The 19,002-nt window shown below is 34.2% G+C and overlaps 6 protein-coding genes, 1 long non-coding RNA gene and 1 other non-coding gene across 9 annotated transcripts; 4 read left to right on the top strand and 4 right to left on the bottom strand.

The window, feature by feature from the left end:
• Positions 1 to 182: 182 nt before the first annotated feature.
• TRNAQ-UUG lies at positions 183 to 254 on the bottom strand. Its single transcript has one exon. It is a non-coding gene; the product is annotated as a tRNA-Gln (tRNA).
• A 60-nt stretch (positions 255 to 314) lies between these two features.
• Positions 315 to 5,148, top strand: LOC9323756 (tubulin--tyrosine ligase-like protein 12). Its single transcript, XM_021034610.1, has 15 exons — positions 315 to 695; positions 779 to 1,006; positions 1,121 to 1,245; positions 1,322 to 1,535; positions 1,663 to 1,788; positions 1,902 to 2,158; positions 2,541 to 2,648; positions 2,869 to 3,010; positions 3,122 to 3,287; positions 3,542 to 3,699; positions 3,788 to 4,111; positions 4,195 to 4,269; positions 4,395 to 4,467; positions 4,558 to 4,715; positions 4,813 to 5,148. Exons 1-15 carry the CDS (start codon positions 429 to 431, stop codon positions 4,957 to 4,959), a joined length of 2,568 nt encoding a protein of 855 aa, XP_020890269.1. The 5' UTR covers positions 315 to 428; the 3' UTR covers positions 4,960 to 5,148.
• Positions 5,149 to 5,239: 91 nt separating this feature from the next.
• LOC9325210 (cytosolic Fe-S cluster assembly factor NBP35) lies at positions 5,240 to 6,908 on the bottom strand. 2 transcript variants are annotated; one of them, XM_002887645.2, is made up of 3 exons: positions 6,561 to 6,908; positions 6,368 to 6,469; positions 5,240 to 6,275 (listed from the first exon to the last, which is right to left on the bottom strand). In XM_002887645.2, exons 1-3 carry the CDS (start codon positions 6,577 to 6,579, stop codon positions 5,329 to 5,331), a joined length of 1,068 nt encoding a protein of 355 aa, XP_002887691.1. In that variant the 5' UTR covers positions 6,580 to 6,908; the 3' UTR covers positions 5,240 to 5,328. The 2 variants fall into 2 exon arrangements, with proteins under 2 accessions (XP_002887691.1, XP_020891653.1); XM_021035994.1 differs by having other exon boundaries at positions 6,368 to 6,460.
• Positions 6,909 to 6,995: 87 nt separating this feature from the next.
• LOC9323755 (acetyltransferase At1g77540) lies at positions 6,996 to 7,658 on the top strand. The gene is made up of 2 exons (XM_002889100.2): positions 6,996 to 7,342; positions 7,439 to 7,658. Exons 1-2 carry the CDS (start codon positions 7,070 to 7,072, stop codon positions 7,508 to 7,510), a joined length of 345 nt encoding a protein of 114 aa, XP_002889146.2. The 5' UTR covers positions 6,996 to 7,069; the 3' UTR covers positions 7,511 to 7,658.
• Positions 7,659 to 7,755: 97 nt separating this feature from the next.
• LOC9325209 (indole glucosinolate O-methyltransferase 4) lies at positions 7,756 to 9,683 on the bottom strand. Its single transcript, XM_021035993.1, has 4 exons — positions 8,911 to 9,683; positions 8,497 to 8,807; positions 8,335 to 8,399; positions 7,756 to 8,253 (listed from the first exon to the last, which is right to left on the bottom strand). Exons 1-4 carry the CDS (start codon positions 9,378 to 9,380, stop codon positions 7,954 to 7,956), a joined length of 1,146 nt encoding a protein of 381 aa, XP_020891652.1. The 5' UTR covers positions 9,381 to 9,683; the 3' UTR covers positions 7,756 to 7,953.
• Positions 9,684 to 11,756: 2,073 nt separating this feature from the next.
• Positions 11,757 to 12,309, top strand: LOC9323754 (putative defensin-like protein 251). The gene is made up of 2 exons (XM_002889099.2): positions 11,757 to 11,894; positions 12,058 to 12,309. The coding sequence occupies exons 1-2, from the start codon at positions 11,828 to 11,830 to the stop codon at positions 12,231 to 12,233; spliced, it is 243 nt and encodes an 80-aa protein (XP_002889145.1). The 5' UTR covers positions 11,757 to 11,827; the 3' UTR covers positions 12,234 to 12,309.
• A 3,374-nt stretch (positions 12,310 to 15,683) lies between these two features.
• On the bottom strand, positions 15,684 to 17,447 carry LOC9323753 (indole glucosinolate O-methyltransferase 1). Its single transcript, XM_002887643.2, has 4 exons — positions 16,917 to 17,447; positions 16,454 to 16,764; positions 16,298 to 16,362; positions 15,684 to 16,186 (listed from the first exon to the last, which is right to left on the bottom strand). The coding sequence occupies exons 1-4, from the start codon at positions 17,384 to 17,386 to the stop codon at positions 15,887 to 15,889; spliced, it is 1,146 nt and encodes a 381-aa protein (XP_002887689.1). The 5' UTR covers positions 17,387 to 17,447; the 3' UTR covers positions 15,684 to 15,886.
• A 1,161-nt stretch (positions 17,448 to 18,608) lies between these two features.
• On the top strand, positions 18,609 to 18,966 carry LOC110224261. The gene is made up of 2 exons (XR_002328930.1): positions 18,609 to 18,650; positions 18,747 to 18,966. It is a non-coding gene; the product is annotated as an uncharacterized LOC110224261 (long non-coding RNA).
• Positions 18,967 to 19,002: the final 36 nt, after the last annotated feature.

Here is a 19,002-nt window from a genome sequence, read left to right as displayed (position 1 = left end):
ATATAAGAGTAGGATGAAAGACTAGGCATTAAAAGATAAATCTTGGACTTGAATCTACTTAAAGGAGAATGGCAATAGATGAAACATAAAAGCAAAGACGAGATGATGATGTTTTATGGATCAAATTCGTAAGACTCCGGCAACCATCTTCTTCAAAATAATAAAAATAAGTGTAAGAAAAGAGGTCCTACCGGGAGTCGAACCCAGGTCGCTGGATTCAAAGTCCAGAGTGCTAACCACTACACCATAGAACCTCGGATGCTTGTTCAATACAAATTATCATATTTATTTTTATTATTTTGCTTTCAAAATTAAACCCTATCACTCTCCCACTTCTCTCTTCTTGTTCTGTCGCCGAAAGCAGCTGAGCTAAAAAAACGAACCCCAAAAACCTTGAGAGAGAGAGAGAGAGAGAGGAGCAGAGAACAATGAGCAAAATCGAGAGCTTTGATGATTTCGTGAAAGTACATGGAATACTACTGGCGGCTTCGGGTTTGCCGTCGAAACTTTACTCACGTCTCTTCCAGAAACTTGCTTCCGATACTTTTGATGGCGGCGATTACTTCCAAATCGAATCCTCCGAGGATGGTCGCCGACGGAGGCTTCTCCTCACTTCCCAATCTATGCCTAAAGATTCTGACGTCTTTCTTGTCGATCACGCCTGGACTTTTCGTCTTCCCGATGCCTATAAGCAGGTAACGCCACTCTCATCACTCTTACACAGTTATTCACTCACTTCACTGGGTTCTTTTATTTTATTTTATTTTGGTTACTTCAGCTTAAGGAAATTCCGGGATTGGCTGAGAGGATGGCTTCTCTGATGAGTGTTGACATTGATGTGGAGACTGAAGAAGAAGAAGAAGAAGTTTCTGTTGATCAGATAATAGACAATGAAATTCGTTATGCAGCAGATAAAGGATATGACTCTTTACGATGGTTGGAGTTGGAGGGTCTTGGAATTGTTGATGACTCATTGCTCTCCCTGCATTTGCCTAGTCAATTTCAGGCATGTCTTTAAGTCGTAGACTCGCAGTGATAACTTGAATAATATACTATGCGTGGATTCTTCAAATGCTAGATTCTAAAGCTTCTTTTTTGTGCTGCTGCTATTTTTGGGTAGGATTTAGTGGCGCTTAGTCTTATCGGGAATAAAATCGAGAGTGTAGATGTGGTTATACAAGAGGTTATGAAGTTTAAGAATCTGAAGGCTTTGTGGCTGAATGACAATCCTGTTCTTCAGAAGAGGTAATCATGCATTTACAAAACATACGGATGTGTGGGGATATATAATAGATTTCTCATGTATTTTTGTGATTGTCAGTGAACGTCAGATGGCTGACGAAATACTGCAAGGTTGTCCGAGTCTTGAAATCTACAACTCGTGTTTTACCCCTAATTATGGGTTATGGGCACTTGGTTTCTGTGGAAATATCTTTGGGAAGGATAATCCTGCTTGTGTTCAGCAGGATCAACCCTTGTCCAATGTCACCTCACTTGACCTTTCAAACCGGTCAATACATAGTCTAGTCAATAAGGTCAGTTTATTGACTGAAGAGGCTACAAGCATTGACGAACATATATGTTTCAATTTTGTATCTTATAGAACTTGCAAAATATATTTTAAGTGTCTAATTTATCTGTCTTTTCTTTCTTCATTTTCAGGCATTCTCTGTGCACGAGATGCCATTACTGTCTCATTTAAATATCCGTGGAAACCCATTGGATCAGAATTCTGTTGGAGAAATACTTGAAGTCTTGAAGCTCTTCCCTTCACTGTCTTCCTTAGAAGTAATTGTTGGAAGTTGTCCTTACTTATTCAGATACAAATTGAGGTTGCTGTACAATGTTAACTAAAATATATTTATGTAAAGATGTGCTGACGTCCTACTTCTTGTTTGTAGGTTGACATACCTGGACCTCTTGGAAACAATGCTCTAGAGATTCTTGCATCGCTCTCAAACCTCTCTTTGTTAAATGGCGTTGATACAGCTAAAATATTTGAAAATGGAAAGCATGTTATTGACTCAATGCTTCAACCACGCATTCCTGAGCTAAATCCTGAGGGTACTCTTGTTGACCGTGTTCTTGATGCAATGTGGTTGTATGCACTGAATTATCGCCTTGCGGATGAGGAAAAGCTTGATGAAACTTCTTTGTGGTATGCTATGTTTCTCTTTTTTTTTTTTTTTTTGCTGTATTAGAATTAGTGTGGTGGATTTGTTTGACATAATAAGTAAAACTCACGGCTGTTTGTATTTACTAGTTAAATGATCACTTTTGAAATGTACTTTCACCCCTAACCCTAGGATTTGTTTCTCAAGCCTTCTTTGATTTGATTAGGAGAGGTCTCCTTTTGTGTACTTATATGTGCAAAATTTCTATAGTATTGGGAATGAACATTTGATGCTAGTCTAATTCTTAAGAGGTTGGAATTAAGAGTGGGAGTCAAAGAGTTTATGGATAGTCTTGTCTGTAGTTTAGGCACATAATTTTTGGATATGGATGACTGTGGGTGGCGCAATGATATCACTTTTTCGCAGGTATGTGATGGATGAATTGGGTTCAGCTTTGAGGCATAGCGATGAACCCAATTTCAAAGTGGCTCCATTCCTTTTCATGCCTTCTGGGAAACTAGAGTCTGCTGTGAGGTAGCAATTTTTCAATTTTTCCGGCACTGCTCCGCGTACTTTTTAAATTCAGTTCCTGTGTGCTGTAAATAGGTTATGTTGCTATAGTTTAAAAGTGTAATGTGGATTGACATGCGCTTCTTGATCAGGGCTCACATGCCATGTATGCAAATATTTTCTACAATGTTACTTTTTGTGTCTCTGACATATACCCATGTTTATTTGGTTTTATATGTTCCAGCTATTCGGTAATGTGGCCTATAAAAAATTCTCAAAAAGGTGATGAGTGCACTCGTGATTTTCTATCTGGTATTGGGGAGGACAAACATCGGTCTGCCAGGCTCACAGCCTGGTTTCAAACTCCCGAGAACTATTTTATTCATGTACTTCCTCGGTGTCCTCTTTAGCTTTCTGTACATTAACACACTTCCTTTTCTCTCATTTCCTACAAAGATTTTTGTTAATTAACAGATTCCTTGGTATTGATTTCCTAGGAATTTGAGAAATACCAACAAAAACTGCAGGCTAAAGCATTCAAGTCATTACCAACCAACCCTTCAGTTTCTCGAAGCATACGGCATAGTGATGGGTCCCCTTTGCTGGTTTACACGGATCTACCTCAAGTTGAAGAATTTCTGACACGCCCAGAATTTGTGATCAGTATGTGATTTGATCCATTTTTTCGTAATATATTCCTGGTTCTCATATAGGATGGATATACTAAGCAATCCTACGCATAAACAACGCTAATTTTAACTTACCACAACTCCCCCAGCTTTTTAATTATCTTCTGTTTTTAAGATTGTGGAGTAAATTCAGTTTTACTTTGGAAAAGCTATTACATGCATAAATGCATTAGACGAGTCAAGAATTTTCTTTGTGTTTTCTGAGTTGTGTCACTTACCTGCTTGTAGCAAATGAACCAAAAGATGCAGACATATTATGGACGAGTGTACAGGTGGATGAGGAGCTCAAAAAAGAGGTGGGAATAACAGATGACCAATACCTAAATCAGTTTCCATTCGAGGCTTGTCTTGTTATGAAGCATCATCTTGCAGAGACTATTCAAATGGTAAATTCAGCAGATTACACCCTTTGATTATCATAGCACCGTGTCTGTTAGTAACTTGTTTCTGAATTCCCTATGTTTTGCTTTACAGGGTTATGGATCTCCAAAATGGTTGCAGCCTACTTATAATCTTGAAACACAGTTGTCCCAGTTTATTGGGGACTATTATGTCCGCAAACGTGATCAATTGAATAATTTGTGGATCTTGAAACCATGGAACATGGCACGGACAATCGATACAAGTATAACCGATAATTTATCTGCTATCATCCGCATGATGGAAACTGGTCCCAAGATCTGCCAGAAGTACATAGAGCACCCCGCTTTGTTCAAGGGGAAAAAGTTTGATCTGCGATATGTTGTCCTAGTGCGGAGTATTGACCCGCTGGAGATTTACCTAACAGAGATTTTTTGGGTAATGCTTATTTTTATTCTTCATCACAGCCAATATAAGCGATTAATTACTCATATATATCAATCCTATATGTTTGATTTCAGGTTAGGTTGTCCAATAACCCATATTCATTGGAAAAGCACAGTTTCTTTGAATATGAAACACACTTCACTGTCATGGTATCTCTTAAGAACACTCTTTCCACATATTGATTTACAGATTCAGTTCTGATGAAGACTACAACATCCTATATAACAACAACTCACTTTTTTTTTTTCCATGTCCATTCTCTTATGCTTTTCAGAACTATGGTGGTCGGAAATTGAATCACAAGCCCACGGCAGAGTTTGTGAGAGAATTTGAACAAGAACATAATGGTATACACTAGATTTAGGTTTCCTTCCTCCATATATATGTTTATCTTTGTGCATTTCAATTAATCAATAACACAATTCAATTCTCAATAGTTAAATGGATGGATATCCATGAGAAGGTGAAGCAAGTGATACGGGCAGTGTTTGAGGCGGCAGCTCTCGCGCATCCAGAGATGCAATCCCCCAAATCTAGAGCAATGTACGGAGTAGATGTAATGCTCGATAGCTCCTTCGAGCCAAAAATCTTGGAGGTTTGTTACTAAAACTACCCGACATATACTTGTTTGCCTCAGAAAAAACTCTTGGAAATTGCAAGTTCTCTTATCCATGATTGTCTATGCAATACAGGTTACATACTGTCCTGATTGCATGCGGGCTTGCAAATACGACATGGAAACCGTAGATGGAAAAGGTATTGTTAAAGGGAGAGATTTCTTCAATTATGTATTCGGGTGCCTCTTCTTAGACGAGACTGCGCACGTTACTCCCTTGTGAGCTCAATAGCCAGAGAGAAGATGGATGGTTTAGTTCCAAAACTAGAATGGTTTTATTTGTAAACATGTTTTTTGTAAGTTATGCACCATGAGAGTTTTGCTTTGTTAGCTTTGTGGAAAATTGAAATCCTAATGTACGTTTTTTACAAGTTTCATCACTTTTATAAGTAAAGAAATTTAATTTATTGAAGTTTACAATTTGTCATCAATAATTAATAAAATCTGGCATAGATAAGCGTAAGAAAATTATTTTTATCAAACAAGAAAAGAAAATTAGAAAATCCATTTTTTAAAATCAAAATTTAATCTCACAAAAACTTGATGTTAGTTTAAAATAATTAAGATTAGTGCAAATTATAGAAATTTGGAACTAGTCTTCTTCTTCACCACCAAGGACGTCTTCCTTCATCTTTATTGACGCGACGACTTTTTCTATGATGCTCTTAAGCGCGGGTGCACTAACAGAACACTTGTTATCCTCAAAGCATGACTTACCTTGCTCGGCTGCTCTGCAAAGCTGTGGATCCAAAGGAACTTTCCCAAGAAACGGCACTCCCATTTCCTGACACATTCTCTCTGCACCGCCTCCGCTGCTGTCAAAAACTTGACTGCAAGCCACGACATTGAGAAGCTCTGGAGCATTATCTCTTATGCAAGAGATCATGTCTTGGGTCACGTCGATGGAGGAGCCGGTTTCAGTTACCAGCTTCATGAACTTGATATCCGTCAACGGTTGAGATAAACCGCTCATGTTCTCTACAACTCCTAGCACAGGGACTCCAATTTTCTTGCAAAAGTTGACTCCTTTTCTGACATCTATCAAGGAGATTTCTTGAGGGGTGGTGACAATGATAGCACCGTCGATCCCCGTGTGTGCAAGGGACTGGACGATGGTGATGTTTTCGTCTGAGGTTCCTGGTGGGGAATCAACCACAAGGAAATCGATCTCTCCCCAGTAAACGTCTTTTAAAAACTGTTTGATGAGACCGTTCTTGCGTGGACCTCTCCAGATGGCAGGCTCATCAGATTCGGAGGGGTGAACCATGAAACCTATGGACATGACAGCGAGGTTGTCTTCAACATAAACCGGTGACCATCCCAAGTTGCTCTGGTAAATCTCGTGCCCTTGGAGGCCTAGCATTGTAGGGATGCTTGGGCCGCATATATCTATGTCCATGAGGCCTACTTGATGAACCATGCCAGCTAGGGCAAACGAAAGCTGAGTTGAGAAAGTGCTCTTACCAACACCACCTTTGCATGAGCAAACCAGAATCTTGTGCTTCACGGTTGCCATTCTTTCAGCTATAGCAACCAAATCTGAAGAAAAACAAACAAACACAGACGTTAGCATATGTATTTGAAACAGATATTTTTTATGCGTTGCAATTGTCACAAGGAGGGAATCGAACCTGGGTCAGGTCCCTTAGGAGCAGTGGAACATGCTTCCTGATTAGGGCAACCTGCGCAAGAATCTGACTTTCCAGCAGTTTCGGATTCGGGACCTGGGCAATCTATCCACCATCAAAACAACAAAACAATTAGGGTAACCCAGAATCAAGATGAGCTGAAGAAAAAGCTCAAACATGGATTGATTTTGCTTACTCTCGTTCGCGTTCTCCATGTCGGACTTGTGATTGTTTCCTGTCTGTTGGAATCAGACCTTGATTAATGCTCAAAATTGATCAAGGAATCCTAGAGATTAGTAAGAGTGCAAAGAAACCAGAGAATCAAAGAAGTGAAGAGGTGTAGAAGAAGAAACGACAAAGCGAGGAAGAGAAGAAGATGTTCTTGTGTTTTGTTAAGTGTTTAAGGGCTAGGCCCACTAAGATTAGTAAGCCCAAAATGTTAATGGGTTTAAGGGTTGGGTAAACCTTAGGTTATACCTTAATCGAGACATATATTATATAATGTTAAGTGGTGTAGAACGAACATTATCAAGATAAGGAAGATTAAGGAGAATCAAGTTCTTAAGCGGCTGAGTAAAAGCGAACACTGAATTATTATAACGTATGACTTTTAAAGATCCACGCTCAGGCCCATTAAGAGGCCCAAACACACAATCAGACAAAGAAACATTCCTTGGATTTCACATCTATTTACGGTTTTGTCATATGATGAGCACGGCGGCGACAACGGAGGCAAAGATGGCGACCGAGCCACCGAAGATAGTGTGGAACGAAGGGAAACGGCGATTCGAGACGGAGGATCACGAAGCTTTCATAGAATACAAGATGAGAAACAACGGTAAAGTGATGGATCTGGTTCATACTTACGTTCCTTCCTCCAAACGAGGATTAGGTTTAGCTTCTCATCTCTGCGTCGCCGCTTTCGAACACGCCTCTTCTCACTCCATCTCCGTCATCCCTTCCTGCTCCTATGTTTCGGTACGATTTAAAAAAAAAAAAAAAATCTACTCGAAAAATTCTGGATATTTTGAAGTTGATTTCGTGATCTCTTATTTTTTATTTTTTTTTTTTCAGGAAACGTTTCTTCCTCGAAACCCGTCATGGAAGCCTCTGGTTCATTCAGAGGTATTCAAGTCTAGCATCTGAATAACACACTTGTTTCTCGTTGTGCTCTACTGCTCTGTAATAATAAGTAACGTCTCTAAAATTGTCTTATATGACTAACAATCGTTTGATGATTGTAATCAAAATCAGAATTGAGTGAATCTTATGAATCCTACTGCTTTTGATTACTTTCGAGCAATGTATCGAAATTGGGATTTACTAGTTCGTGCTTTTTGGTGTAATCAAAATCAAGATTACAGTAAGAAACATTATAAAATTTGTTGTCGGACAATGAAAACAGAAGAATTAGCATAAGACGCAATGTTTCAATTACAAACACACCTTTCATACTTATCACAATTATTATTACAATCTCTTAATAATAATACACTAAACAATAACCACAATATTGACAAAGAAAACTTAACCTGTAATTTGACATACATCAAAACCGATCATTGTTTTAGTTTTGTATATTCCAAATCTTATCTATGGAATTCGATAACAGAATATGAATAAGCAAGACATATGATTTCACATCGAAGAAAGCCTGACGCAAACGCTAAATTCTCGAACTGCGAAAGAGATCGCTCTTTACCGCCGGAGCATTGTGTTAACATCAACAAGTCCATGCCCAACACAGTGTTAGAGGAAAAGTCATTAGGCTTTGGTTCCATTGGTGTAATCATCTCTACAATGATCACTTTACCTTTTTCAGGTAGACTTTTCCAACAATTTTTTAAAATCTTTATACAATGCTCATCCCCCCAATCATGTAGTATCCACTGTCAATAAATTAACCATTTTATTTCAAAAATGATGGACTCAATTAAAATTTATCTATTCAAATATATTTGTAAACTTACTTTCATAAAGATGGCATCTCCCTTTGGAACTTCAATAAACATGTCTCCGGAGACATGCTCAACTCCTATCATTAGTATTAATCAAACCAAACAAAAGATTTAGGAGGTACATTAGTTAGTAATACTAGCACACCAAATATACTAAGTAGTTTTAATTTGTACCTGGGCAAAAAGGAGCATGAGTTAAGACCTGAGCTAAGTCGAAATTAACACCTTTGATATGAGGATACTTGGAAGTGACTAGACCTAATATGGTTCCAAATCCTCCTCCGACATCCACCAAAGTGTTAACATCTTCAAATCCTCTGTATACTTGTAGAACTTTTTTCATGACCATAGTGGAAGATTCCGACATGGCCCGGTGAAACAACTCAGCGAACTGTTCATCAGAACTAATGTATTCGAAAAGTCTCATGTCGTGGGCAGAGCTGAATGCATCTTTTCCTTCTAATATCACATCCTTGAGATTTGTCCTATATGTGGAATTTTTTCAAAAAATATCTTCAAATGTTCATTTACTCTACTTCTATGTATATTTTGTAAATAGGTTTGAACTTTGAATAGTGAAGCACTTACCAAGTTTTGAGAATGACTTGGCTATGGAGCAACAAGAGCAAAGACGAGAGAGAACCGGAGCCGTCACTATCTTTCAAGAAAAACTTGCAAATCGGTTCAGCTGCATATACCCTCTCGATCTTTCCGGTTTGACCATTTTCTCTTGTTTCAATCATACGGCACTTCAAGATCGAGTGGCTGACAAGTAATCGCAGCATCCGGTCCAGTAATACCGGCGCCTCCGGATTAGTGGGTTTCGTTGGGAGACTAACCGCTATCTCAGACGGTGAGAGCCACGTGCCGTTGCCAGTAGCAGCGATCGTATCAATGACTCCAAGCTCCAAGGCGGCTTTGAGAACCATGGGGAAAGCCACAGAGTTGACGATACTCTCCGCTTGCAAGCTCACCATTTTCTCCTCGATTTCTTGCTCTTCTTTGGTTAAAACCGGTTTTGGGTAAGTGGTTAAGGGCTCTTGAAGATGCTTTAACATAATTGTTGATATTGGTTAAAAGATTGAAGAAGATAGATAACAAAGGTAGAGTTGGTTTGAGGATGTGGTTTTAACTTTCACAGTTAGTGATGTTTTATAAGGAGAAATCCCAAGACAAGTGGACTGATTATGTCTAATACTAATTTATTTTCACGGAGATGTACAAAAAGATGATGGTTCATGTAGATAGTTTGCGATTGTTCTTGTTGTTGTTGGTTTAATATAGATTACAAAGGCAGAGAAGATTGATTTCGAGATTCACACTTAATACTTTAGTGCCATGCACTGAGACGCGTGTAGTAACTCAAATACAAATTAAGAGTTTTTTTTTTGGGTAAACAAACAAATTATAAAGTTAATTAATGAAGATGCGTCAGAGGGTCAGACTTTCCATTTTTTTCTTCTCATCGAAAAGGTTAAAAAAAAAATAGAAAATCGAAGCCAGATTTTTTTTTTTCCTGAACGAATCGAAACCAGATTTTATTATAGTTTTGTCATAGTGTCATTTACTCATGTTCAAACTAAAAAGAAAATGAGTTACAGATGAGAAAACAAAAAAAAAAACCTTAATTTTCCCGCTAATAGGTGATACTTTTCTTTTTGATCGATTCTATAAATCACCATGTAATATTTTGCTATTTCAAGCGTTTTTCACGTAATTTTTTAAATACGTTTTCACTCATACGATATCGGATAAATCATCTATTTAAAAATTGCTTAAGTTCAAACATAGTTAACTACTCTACAGTTTTGATATGATGTTTAATCGAAAAAAATAAGTACGCATTAAAAATATAAAAAGCCAAACCAAATTTATTAAATGCTCATCATGCACCACCATATATCCAGAATTTGGAGTGTTTTACCTTTTTTTTTTTTTTTTTTTTTTTTTGGTAAAAGGAGTGTTTTACTTTTACAGGTGTAGTCATATATTATGTCACATAATCTTAAAACATTAAAAATATCTAGAGAGATGAGAGCATTGTTTGTTTTCATGTATGTTTATGTTTGTAAATTAAAATTTGTATTGTAGAGAATCCTTTTTTTTTTTGTACAAATAATATTTGACGAAGATAGTTATTTCACTGATTACGCGTACTACAAATTTCAACAAAACGATCAACTATAGTCTTGTACAACATGCGATGTGATAAAAAAGAAGATAGTCCGTAACCAAATTTTAGTGACCTCTTAAGTATGCTTTAGTATGAACAACACTAGCTTTTATCAGGATATATTTCAAGGAAAATGTCACAATTAAAGGGAAAGTACTACAATTATAATTTTTTTTAAAATATGATCATAATAAAACTGACACTTTGTGGTTGACAAAAAAAAAAACTGACACTTAGATTATTTCTTAGATTAATTATGTCATGTCATGGTATTTTTAGATTATTTCTTAAAAAAATTGTAAAATTGGTGGAATCCCCTTTGGCCAATTGGGTGACTAAGAGTTAATTAATGTTTCTACACCAAGAGGTATGTGGTGGAATTGTCCGTTGTAGAATCGTTTATGTAACCAGTTCTCATAATTTGCAATAAATAATAATTTCAGACGGCAAAAAAAAAATCAAAACTGAAAAAATTTGTATGATAACTATTAAAGATACTATTAATAAATTTCAACCAAAAGGGATCATAATCTATATATATAATTTGGGACTTCTCTCCAGTGTTCACATCATCATATTAATTATCCAATAAAAGTAAACCATTTCATATTTTTATTTTTTTTATTTTTTCTAATAATTTCTTAAAACCAATTTATTATGAACAAGTTGATGATGATTTAAATGCACAAGAAGAGAAAAAAATTACAGTACATGCAAGTAAAGATAAATTATTATTATTAACACGTGGATGGCTTTAATTATGGATTAATTATTACTCACTATGTCCCATATTATATGTTTTACACTTTTTTCTTGTTCCATTTTATTAAATTTTCTCAAATATCAATGCATAATTAATTAGGACTATTAATATTTTGCAATCTTTTTGAATTGGTTCATTTTTAAAAATAAATTTTAAATAATACTTAATATTAGAATATCAAAATATTTACAGTTTCATAAACTTTGTGTTTATCTATAAAATCTTACCTGTCAAATCTATAATTTATTACTCTCAAATTGGCAATAAATTTTAAATAATACTTAATATTATAATATCAAAATATTTACGGTTTCATAAACTTTGTGTTTATCTATAAAATATTACCTGTCAAATCTATAATTTATTACTCTCAAATTGGCAATTAATTATTTTGGTCAAATATAAAATTTTTACCTTTTATTTGACTAAGAATAAAATATATCTTAGTGTGTGTTGTATGTATATATATATATATATAAACAATGTTGATAAGAAAAAATATTCAGTACAAGATATACACAAAAAAATATAAGAAAAAAATATAGACAATCATTTATTAATTTTGCGTCATGAAATCTGTTACTCAGTTTGTGGTTTTTTGTGTTCTCATGTTTTTCGTGATGCATAATGCTAAAGGTGATATATATATGTAATTTTGATTGGTCACCTGCTTAATATGAAAACATTGACCTATGAAAAAATGATATGAATTCTTTTGTAATTTTTTGCATTATCAATTTTTTTTTTATCTAAGATGATTTATCCACCATCTAATAATTTTGTGGTTTATATAAAATAGTGGAAGCAGAAGACCGTCCACCTGTACTTGTTGAATTCTTTCCGGGAAAACTATGTAATCCTATTCAAAGTCGGGGTGCTCAACAGTGCAAAGATGAAACTCGAGATCCTTACTATCCTCATTGCGTTTGTATAAATGTACAAGGTGGGCATGATTGTTCATGTAATCATTCATAAGTTTCCTTTATATGTATGATTTAGTGAATCTTGAGAACTAAAATATATTTAATAAAAAATAAAAATTAATCTTTGATTTTGTGTCGTGGGTATGAAATATATTTTTGTACGCATATAATAAGCCCTCGAGAATAATGCATACTTTGGTTAAATTGAAATCATAAAAGATAAAATTTAAAATACCTCTAAAATATGTTCGTCTTTTTCTTTCTACATATCTCACACACACATGTCGAGAGCAGACCAATGTATTAATTTAAAAAAACTAACCCATTTTTTAGCATTGAAGTTCCTATTATATGTGCTTTGTCGTATAATCTCTATTTCCAGAATTACTAAGCTGCGGATGATTCGATTTGTTCCCTTAATAATCTTATTGTATCAATCAAAGCTTTAGGATTGTGATGAGTTTCGTATTTTTCTTTTGGGGTAATAATGTGGTATTTAATTACATAGCGAAAACAAAAGCAGGGATTTCTTATGAGTTTCGTATTTTTCTTTTGGGGTAATAATGTGGTATTTAATTACATAGCGAAAACAAAAGCAGGGATTTCTTAGTATTGTACTGAAAAAAAAAATTGATTATGGGGCCAATTGGTAACGACTGTTATTTTTGGCTTTAAAGACTTTCGTTGTAAAGACTTTGCCTGTAGAGAGTTTTTTGTTAGAACTTTAACTGTAAATTTTTTATAGCGATTGGTAAAACATGTGACTATAGAAATTATGATTTTAAATAACTATCGAAAATATAGAGAAATGGATCTTAATAAAACAAGAAAAAAAATTCCATTGTAAATCAACTGAAATTTTTTTAAAATTAATTATTTAGGGAATTTTATGAGAGTTTTTATACTCATGGAGAAAAAGAAATAAAAAAACTAGTATAAGCTTTTACTATTTTTATACTAAAAGTTAGGAATACGTCACTTTTAAAAAATACTGAAATTAAAGAATAAAAGAAATGACTTTAAAAACTTTTAAATTAACTAAAACGAATAAAGCGTGATTGGAAAAATAATGACTTTAAGAGCATCTCCAAAGGAAACTTCAAATTTGAGGTTTGCCAAACCTCAAATTTGAGGTTTAGGATTGTGTATCTCCAAAAGAAAACCTCAAATTTAACTTCAAAAAAATTGTATTTTGCATAAGAATCCTTGCTATTGATTATAATTACAAAAAACCATAAAACTTTTATAAATAACAATAAAACATACATTAAAAATATTACAAGCGATATTAATTAATAAAATATTACATTATAAAGTAAAATTGCACAAAATAATAATAAAATATACAAACGAAATCATAAACTAAAGCTAAATTACCAAATCAGTAAACCTAAGTATTTCCGTAATGTTCCCTTATATGATCAATCAATGAATTTCGAAAAGATAGATGTGTCTCTTTATTTTATATATAGATTACAAGATAAAAAATTGTTGAAATCAGGTATTTTTTGTTTATTGCCATAAAAGTTTAAGGACTAGTATGATAAAATAATAAATTAGTAAAAGTATTTATAAGATATAAATAATTGTGAGGACAAAATGTAAATAAAAAAATGAAACCTTAAAATTTGAGGTTTTGAGGTTGCCTTTGGAGAACTAAAAACTTTATATTTGAGGATTTAAGGTCTTCTTTGGAGATGTTCTAAAGACTTTAAAAGCACCTCCATTGGTCAAAAAATGGGGTGTTTTTAAAATATAAAAATAATAAAAGATGAGAAAAAAGAAGAAGAAGATGTCTTGTGTTTCTGTAAAGACATTTTAGATCAAAAAAATAGGATGTCTTTAAACATTAATATTAATTTATGTTTAAGACACTTCAACCAATAAGTTGGTCTAATATTTTCTTTAAGCCTCCAAAATTTTTACCAATCACACCTTATAAAACTAGTCTTTACCGATCACCCCTTGTATAAAACCGTGACTCCATCAGTTACGATCGATTATTATAAAATATTTCAGGTGATTTAAATCCGGTCAACCAAACCACGTGAATCAGGATACCACTTTCTTCTAACCCACTCAGGAAAATATTTTATAGAAGCACTAACTTGTGATTGATCCTTCCCACCAAAAAAAAAAAACTTGTGATTGATCCTATAATCATTTAAAAGCGTCATACTAATATTAAATTTTAAAGTAATAAAATTTTAAATCCAAAAATAGTGTGTGTGTTTTAATTGGATATATGTTGGAAAGACAGTATTAAGAATAACATTTTATTTTATTTTAAATATTTTGCTTAGAGTAATTGGATATACTATTTAGACTCTTAACCCGACTGGTGAACCAATCAAATTAAAAATGGAGGATTCACTAAACGCTCACAAGGAGTTCAGTTTAGGAATTAATTTTTTCACACTGAACCATACCGAGTAGAGGTAGGTATTTCGGTTTATTTTCGGGTTCAGTTAATTCGATACGAAAGTTCTAGCCAAACTCAAACTAAAGTTAGTTTGGATCGGTTTAGTTTGGTATAGTTCGGTTCGACTTAGTTCAGTTCAGTTTCAGTTCAGATTGGTTTAGTTCGGTTTGGTTTACCATCGATTAGTCATATTTAATTTATATAAAGCTACAAAGTGTAATTGTATTGTTAAATTAAAAAAAATCGGTACGGTGAAAACCAAGATAATTGTAAAAAAAAAAAAACTTGAATACAAAAGGAATTCTTGAATGATAATAAGTAAAATAGGGGAAATGAAATGAGATATGAAGATTTTTCTTTATAACATATAGAATCGTAGCTTAGAATTAGAGATTTTATGATGAAAGAACTATTAAATCAAAAAGAAATTCTAACATGGTTTAGTGTTACTATATTATTTAGTTAATTATAAATAAAAAAAAACAGTTTGGGTTACCAAACCGAACTATTCGGGTTTAACAAAAGCTTTAACCGAACGAATTGTAAGTAGACTTTGGTTTGGTTTGGATAGGTTTGAGTTTGGTTCGGTTCGATTAATTCAGCCAACCATCCTTATGCTCAGAAGGCTGCATATATATTATATACCCTTTCGGTCTTTCCACAGTGTCGATGACACGAAGCTCCAAGGCGTTTTTGAGAAGCGTTGAGTTCGCAATATGCTCTCTGCTTGCAAAGCTCGCTATTCTTTCGTCAACTTGTTGTTCTTCTTTGGTTAGAGCCGGTTTAGGGGAACAGGTTAATGGTTTGCCATTGTTTTAATCGTTGCTGGTAAATCTCATGGGTGGGTAAGCTTGGTGGATACAAATCCACCATGTGAAACACATGGCTGAAGTCCAAGGCCAGTTGGCCTACATGCAATAAAGTGAGCATTAAACTTAGGCTAACAATGTCCATATTCATTTTTCAAGATATATGCTGATTTAATAGTATATTGCAAGTATGTATATCAACACAATGTTTTAAAATCGACTGTTAAACCCGCGATCCAAACAATAACTACAAACCTAATGCAAAACACACTTTCATACTAAACAATCACAATCTTGATAAAAACAAAAGGACCAAGCCAGTACCATAAAACTATATTACATGCAAACAAAAAACATTAATAAAAATAAAAAAAGCTCCTCATAATTTATTCATTTTACATATGTAAAGTTGTAGCGCCCTTCATTTCAGATGTAACAAACCAATCATTGTTTCATTTTCGTAAATTCCAAATCTTATTTGTGAAATTCGATAACAGAATACGAATAGGCAAGACATATGATTTCACATCGATCAAAGCCAGACGCAAACGCTAAATTCTCGAACTGCGAAAGAGATCGCTCTTTACCACCCGAGCATTGTGTTAACATCAACAAATCCATGGCAAACACAGTGTTAGAGGATAAGTCACCACTCATTGGTTCCTTTGGTGTAACCAACTCTACAATGATAACTTTCCCTTTTTCAGGTAGACTTTTCCAACAATTTTTCAGAATCTTTATACAATGTTCGTCGGTCCAATCATGCAGTATCCACTGTCAATAATTTACCATTTTTAATAATAAACCATATATATTGCCCAAAAAAATAATAATTAACTTTGGAGATATAAATTTATCTTTTCAAATATATTTATATAAACTTACTTTCATAAAGACAGCATCTCCCTTTGGAACTTCTATAAACATGTCTCCAGGTACATGCTCGACTCCTATGATTTAATAGGTACAAGAAATTAGGTTTAAGTGGTAGCTATTAAAACTAGCACTTCAATATATAAAACTTATCAAGTAGTTTTGTACCTTGATAAAAAGGAGCTTGGGTTAAAACTTGAGCTAAGTCGAAATTAACACCTTTGATATGAGGATACTTGGAAGTGACTAGACCTAAAACGGTGCCATTTCCTCCTCCAACATCCACCAAAGTGTTTACATCTTCGAATCCTCTGTATAGTTCTAGAACCTTCTTCATGATCATGGTGGAAGGTTCCGACATTGCACGATTAAACAACTCAGCGAATTGTTCATCCGAATTAATGTATTCGAAAATTTTCATGCCGTGGGCAGAGTTGAATGCATCTCTTCCTTCTAGTATCACATCTTTAAGATTTGTCCTGTACGTGAAGAAAATCTTCATTTATTTATTTATCATAGGTTTATAATACAGAAGATATTTTGTATGTTAGATTGTTAGGATTAATTAGTTGTTGGTTATTAACTGATGTAATGTCATTTGACTTATTATAAGAAATTTTGAAGTACGTACCAAGTCTTGAAAAATACTTCGGTATGGAGCAACATGAACAGAGACACGAGAGATCCCGATCCATCACTATCTCTCAAAAAATACTTGCAAACCGGTTCGACTGCATATACCCTCTCGATCTTTCCGGTTTGACCGTTCTCTCCGGTTTCAATCATACGGCACTTCAAGATCGAGTGGCTGACGAGTAAGCGCAACAACCGGTCCAGTAACACCGGCGCCTCCGGGTTGGTGGGTTTGGTTGGGAGACTACGCGCTATCTCATACGGTGAGAGCCACGTACCGTTTCCTGCAGCGGCGATGGTGTCGATGACGCCAAGCTCGAAGGCGGCTTTGAGAACCATAGGGAAGGCCACGGTGTTCACGATACTCTCAGCTTGCAAACTCACCATTTTCTCGTCGATTTCTTGTTCTTCTTTGGTTAAAACCGGTTTTGGGTAAGTGGTTAAGGAATCTTGAAGATGGTTTGTCATTATTGTTGATGGTTATAAGAAGGTAATGTGGTTTCAACATTCAGAGTTAGTGCCATCTAGGCATCTATATAGGGAAACCATATGAAGCCAAGTTTATAGTATTTTATTTGGGAAAACTAGAAATAAAGGAGCTCTAAAAAAAAGTTTGACCATATACATTTTTTTTTTGAGAATGTCACTTTGGACTAAAATACCCCTACTCTCTATTTTAAGCATTTTTTGAATGGTTTTACCAAAAAAAATATGTAGATATACAAGATTATAGGTGATTTGAAAAAAAAAAATTGATGATTTAGTTGAAAAAAAGTTGATTTTTTGATGGATAAAGTTCCTCTAAAATTATTAGAATACGTTTTCTAGCGTTCTACGAATATCAGAATTTATATATTAAACTTTTGTACATGTTCTACGAAAATCAGAGTTTGTATTCTAAATTTTTGTACATGTTCTACGACTTTTAGATTAGATACATGTTCTAACAAATTCAGAAGACCGGAATACAATTTCTAAAAATCCTTAGAACATGTATTCTACGCTTTTCTTCATGTTCTAATTAAAGTCAGAAAATCCATTCTACGATTTATAACATGTTCTAAAAACGTTATAAAACGTATAATTATTTTAGAATCCGTTTTCTAATATAATATAGATTTCAATTTCTGAAAAGTTTTAGAATTCCTAAATATAGAAAGTGAATCTTTCAAAAAAGAAACTGAATATTTATTAAATATTACGTTTTTATTGTTTAGATTACGATCTGAGGATGGTTAGAATACGTATTCTAATATTCTCAGATGAAAAAAAAAATTGAAAACGAAAATCTAGAGGGTGAAATCGTTTTTTAGCCCTAATCGTCAAAGTCTTCTTCTTTCACCTCTTCCTTTTAAGTCCACGTTGAAAGGTTAGACTAATTTGGTAGATTTGTCGTTGTTTTTCTCCGTTCTGTGCCACGTTTTGTCATTTGGTATATACCCATATGCTGATGATGTGTATACAACTGCCACTTGGAGATCATTATATGAGAAAACTATTAATCCAATAGGTGTTCCTGAAGATGAATGGCGCGTCCCAGAGGTTGTTGAATCTGCAAAAGTTTTACCACCTGAAACAAGAAGACAACCTGGTAGACGAAGAAAACGAAGATATAAATCAGATGAAGACAAGATAAAAGCATCACAAGAGTCACAATTATCAAAAAAGCATAAGTCCGGTCGTTGTGGTTAAGAAGGCCATAATCGAGTAACATGTGATGTAGCAATATAAGGTTTGCGATCGTGATCTGACTACTAGTTTAAAACTTAAGTATAGATTACCTACTTTTATATTTTGTTTTGATAATTGTTTTCTTTATCTTTTTCAGGATTATGTTGCAACTGCTCTCATTGAACGTTTCTAGTTACCACTATATGGATTTTGAACTTCTTTCTCATTTCATGATTATTTTCGCATTTTTTATTTCAGATTTGAATTTCCTAGTACTCTATGTTTGAATTTTTGTTCTCATAATTGGAATTCCTACTACTCTTATGTTCGTGGTTTTGCTTTGAGTTTCGGATTGACTTATCACTAAATTAAGTATATACAGCATAAGTTCCAAGACCAATTTAACTATAATT

The sequence above is a fragment of the Arabidopsis lyrata genome (genome assembly GCF_000004255.2).
Source record: "Arabidopsis lyrata subsp. lyrata unplaced genomic scaffold ARALYscaffold_2, whole genome shotgun sequence".
NCBI classification, from domain to species: Eukaryota; Viridiplantae; Streptophyta; class Magnoliopsida; order Brassicales; family Brassicaceae; genus Arabidopsis; species Arabidopsis lyrata.
Note: the sequence above shows the minus strand (reverse complement) of the source record. Positions and strands in the feature narration are given on the sequence as shown.

Excerpts from the sequence above, each read along its gene's own strand:
- LOC9323756 (XM_021034610.1), top strand. The coding sequence starts at position 429 with ATGAGCAAAATCGAGAGCTTTGATGATTTCGTGAAAGTACATGGAATA. Across the intron at positions 1,007-1,120 it reads ATTTGCCTAGTCAATTTCAG|GATTTAGTGGCGCTTAGTCT; the intron begins GCATGTCTTTAA and ends ATTTTTGGGTAG. Across the intron at positions 1,789-1,901 it reads CTTCACTGTCTTCCTTAGAA|GTTGACATACCTGGACCTCT; the intron begins GTAATTGTTGGA and ends TCTTGTTTGTAG.
- LOC9325210 (XM_002887645.2), bottom strand. Across the intron at positions 6,276-6,367 it reads TCCTAAGGGACCTGACCCAG|ATTTGGTTGCTATAGCTGAA; the intron begins GTTCGATTCCCT and ends GTTTTTCTTCAG.
- LOC9323755 (XM_002889100.2), top strand. The coding sequence starts at position 7,070 with ATGATGAGCACGGCGGCGACAACGGAGGCAAAGATGGCGACCGAGCCA. Across the intron at positions 7,343-7,438 it reads CTTCCTGCTCCTATGTTTCG|GAAACGTTTCTTCCTCGAAA; the intron begins GTACGATTTAAA and ends TTTTTTTTTCAG.
- LOC9325209 (XM_021035993.1), bottom strand. The coding sequence starts at position 9,380 with ATGTTAAAGCATCTTCAAGAGCCCTTAACCACTTACCCAAAACCGGTT. Across the intron at positions 8,808-8,910 it reads CAAGTCATTCTCAAAACTTG|GACAAATCTCAAGGATGTGA; the intron begins GTAAGTGCTTCA and ends TTCCACATATAG. Across the intron at positions 8,254-8,334 it reads GAGATGCCATCTTTATGAAA|TGGATACTACATGATTGGGG; the intron begins GTAAGTTTACAA and ends ATTTATTGACAG.
- LOC9323754 (XM_002889099.2), top strand. The coding sequence starts at position 11,828 with ATGAAATCTGTTACTCAGTTTGTGGTTTTTTGTGTTCTCATGTTTTTC. Across the intron at positions 11,895-12,057 it reads CGTGATGCATAATGCTAAAG|TGGAAGCAGAAGACCGTCCA; the intron begins GTGATATATATA and ends TATATAAAATAG.
- LOC9323753 (XM_002887643.2), bottom strand. The coding sequence starts at position 17,386 with ATGACAAACCATCTTCAAGATTCCTTAACCACTTACCCAAAACCGGTT. Across the intron at positions 16,363-16,453 it reads CCAAGCTCCTTTTTATCAAG|GAGTCGAGCATGTACCTGGA; the intron begins GTACAAAACTAC and ends ATTAAATCATAG. Across the intron at positions 16,187-16,297 it reads GAGATGCTGTCTTTATGAAA|TGGATACTGCATGATTGGAC; the intron begins GTAAGTTTATAT and ends AATTATTGACAG.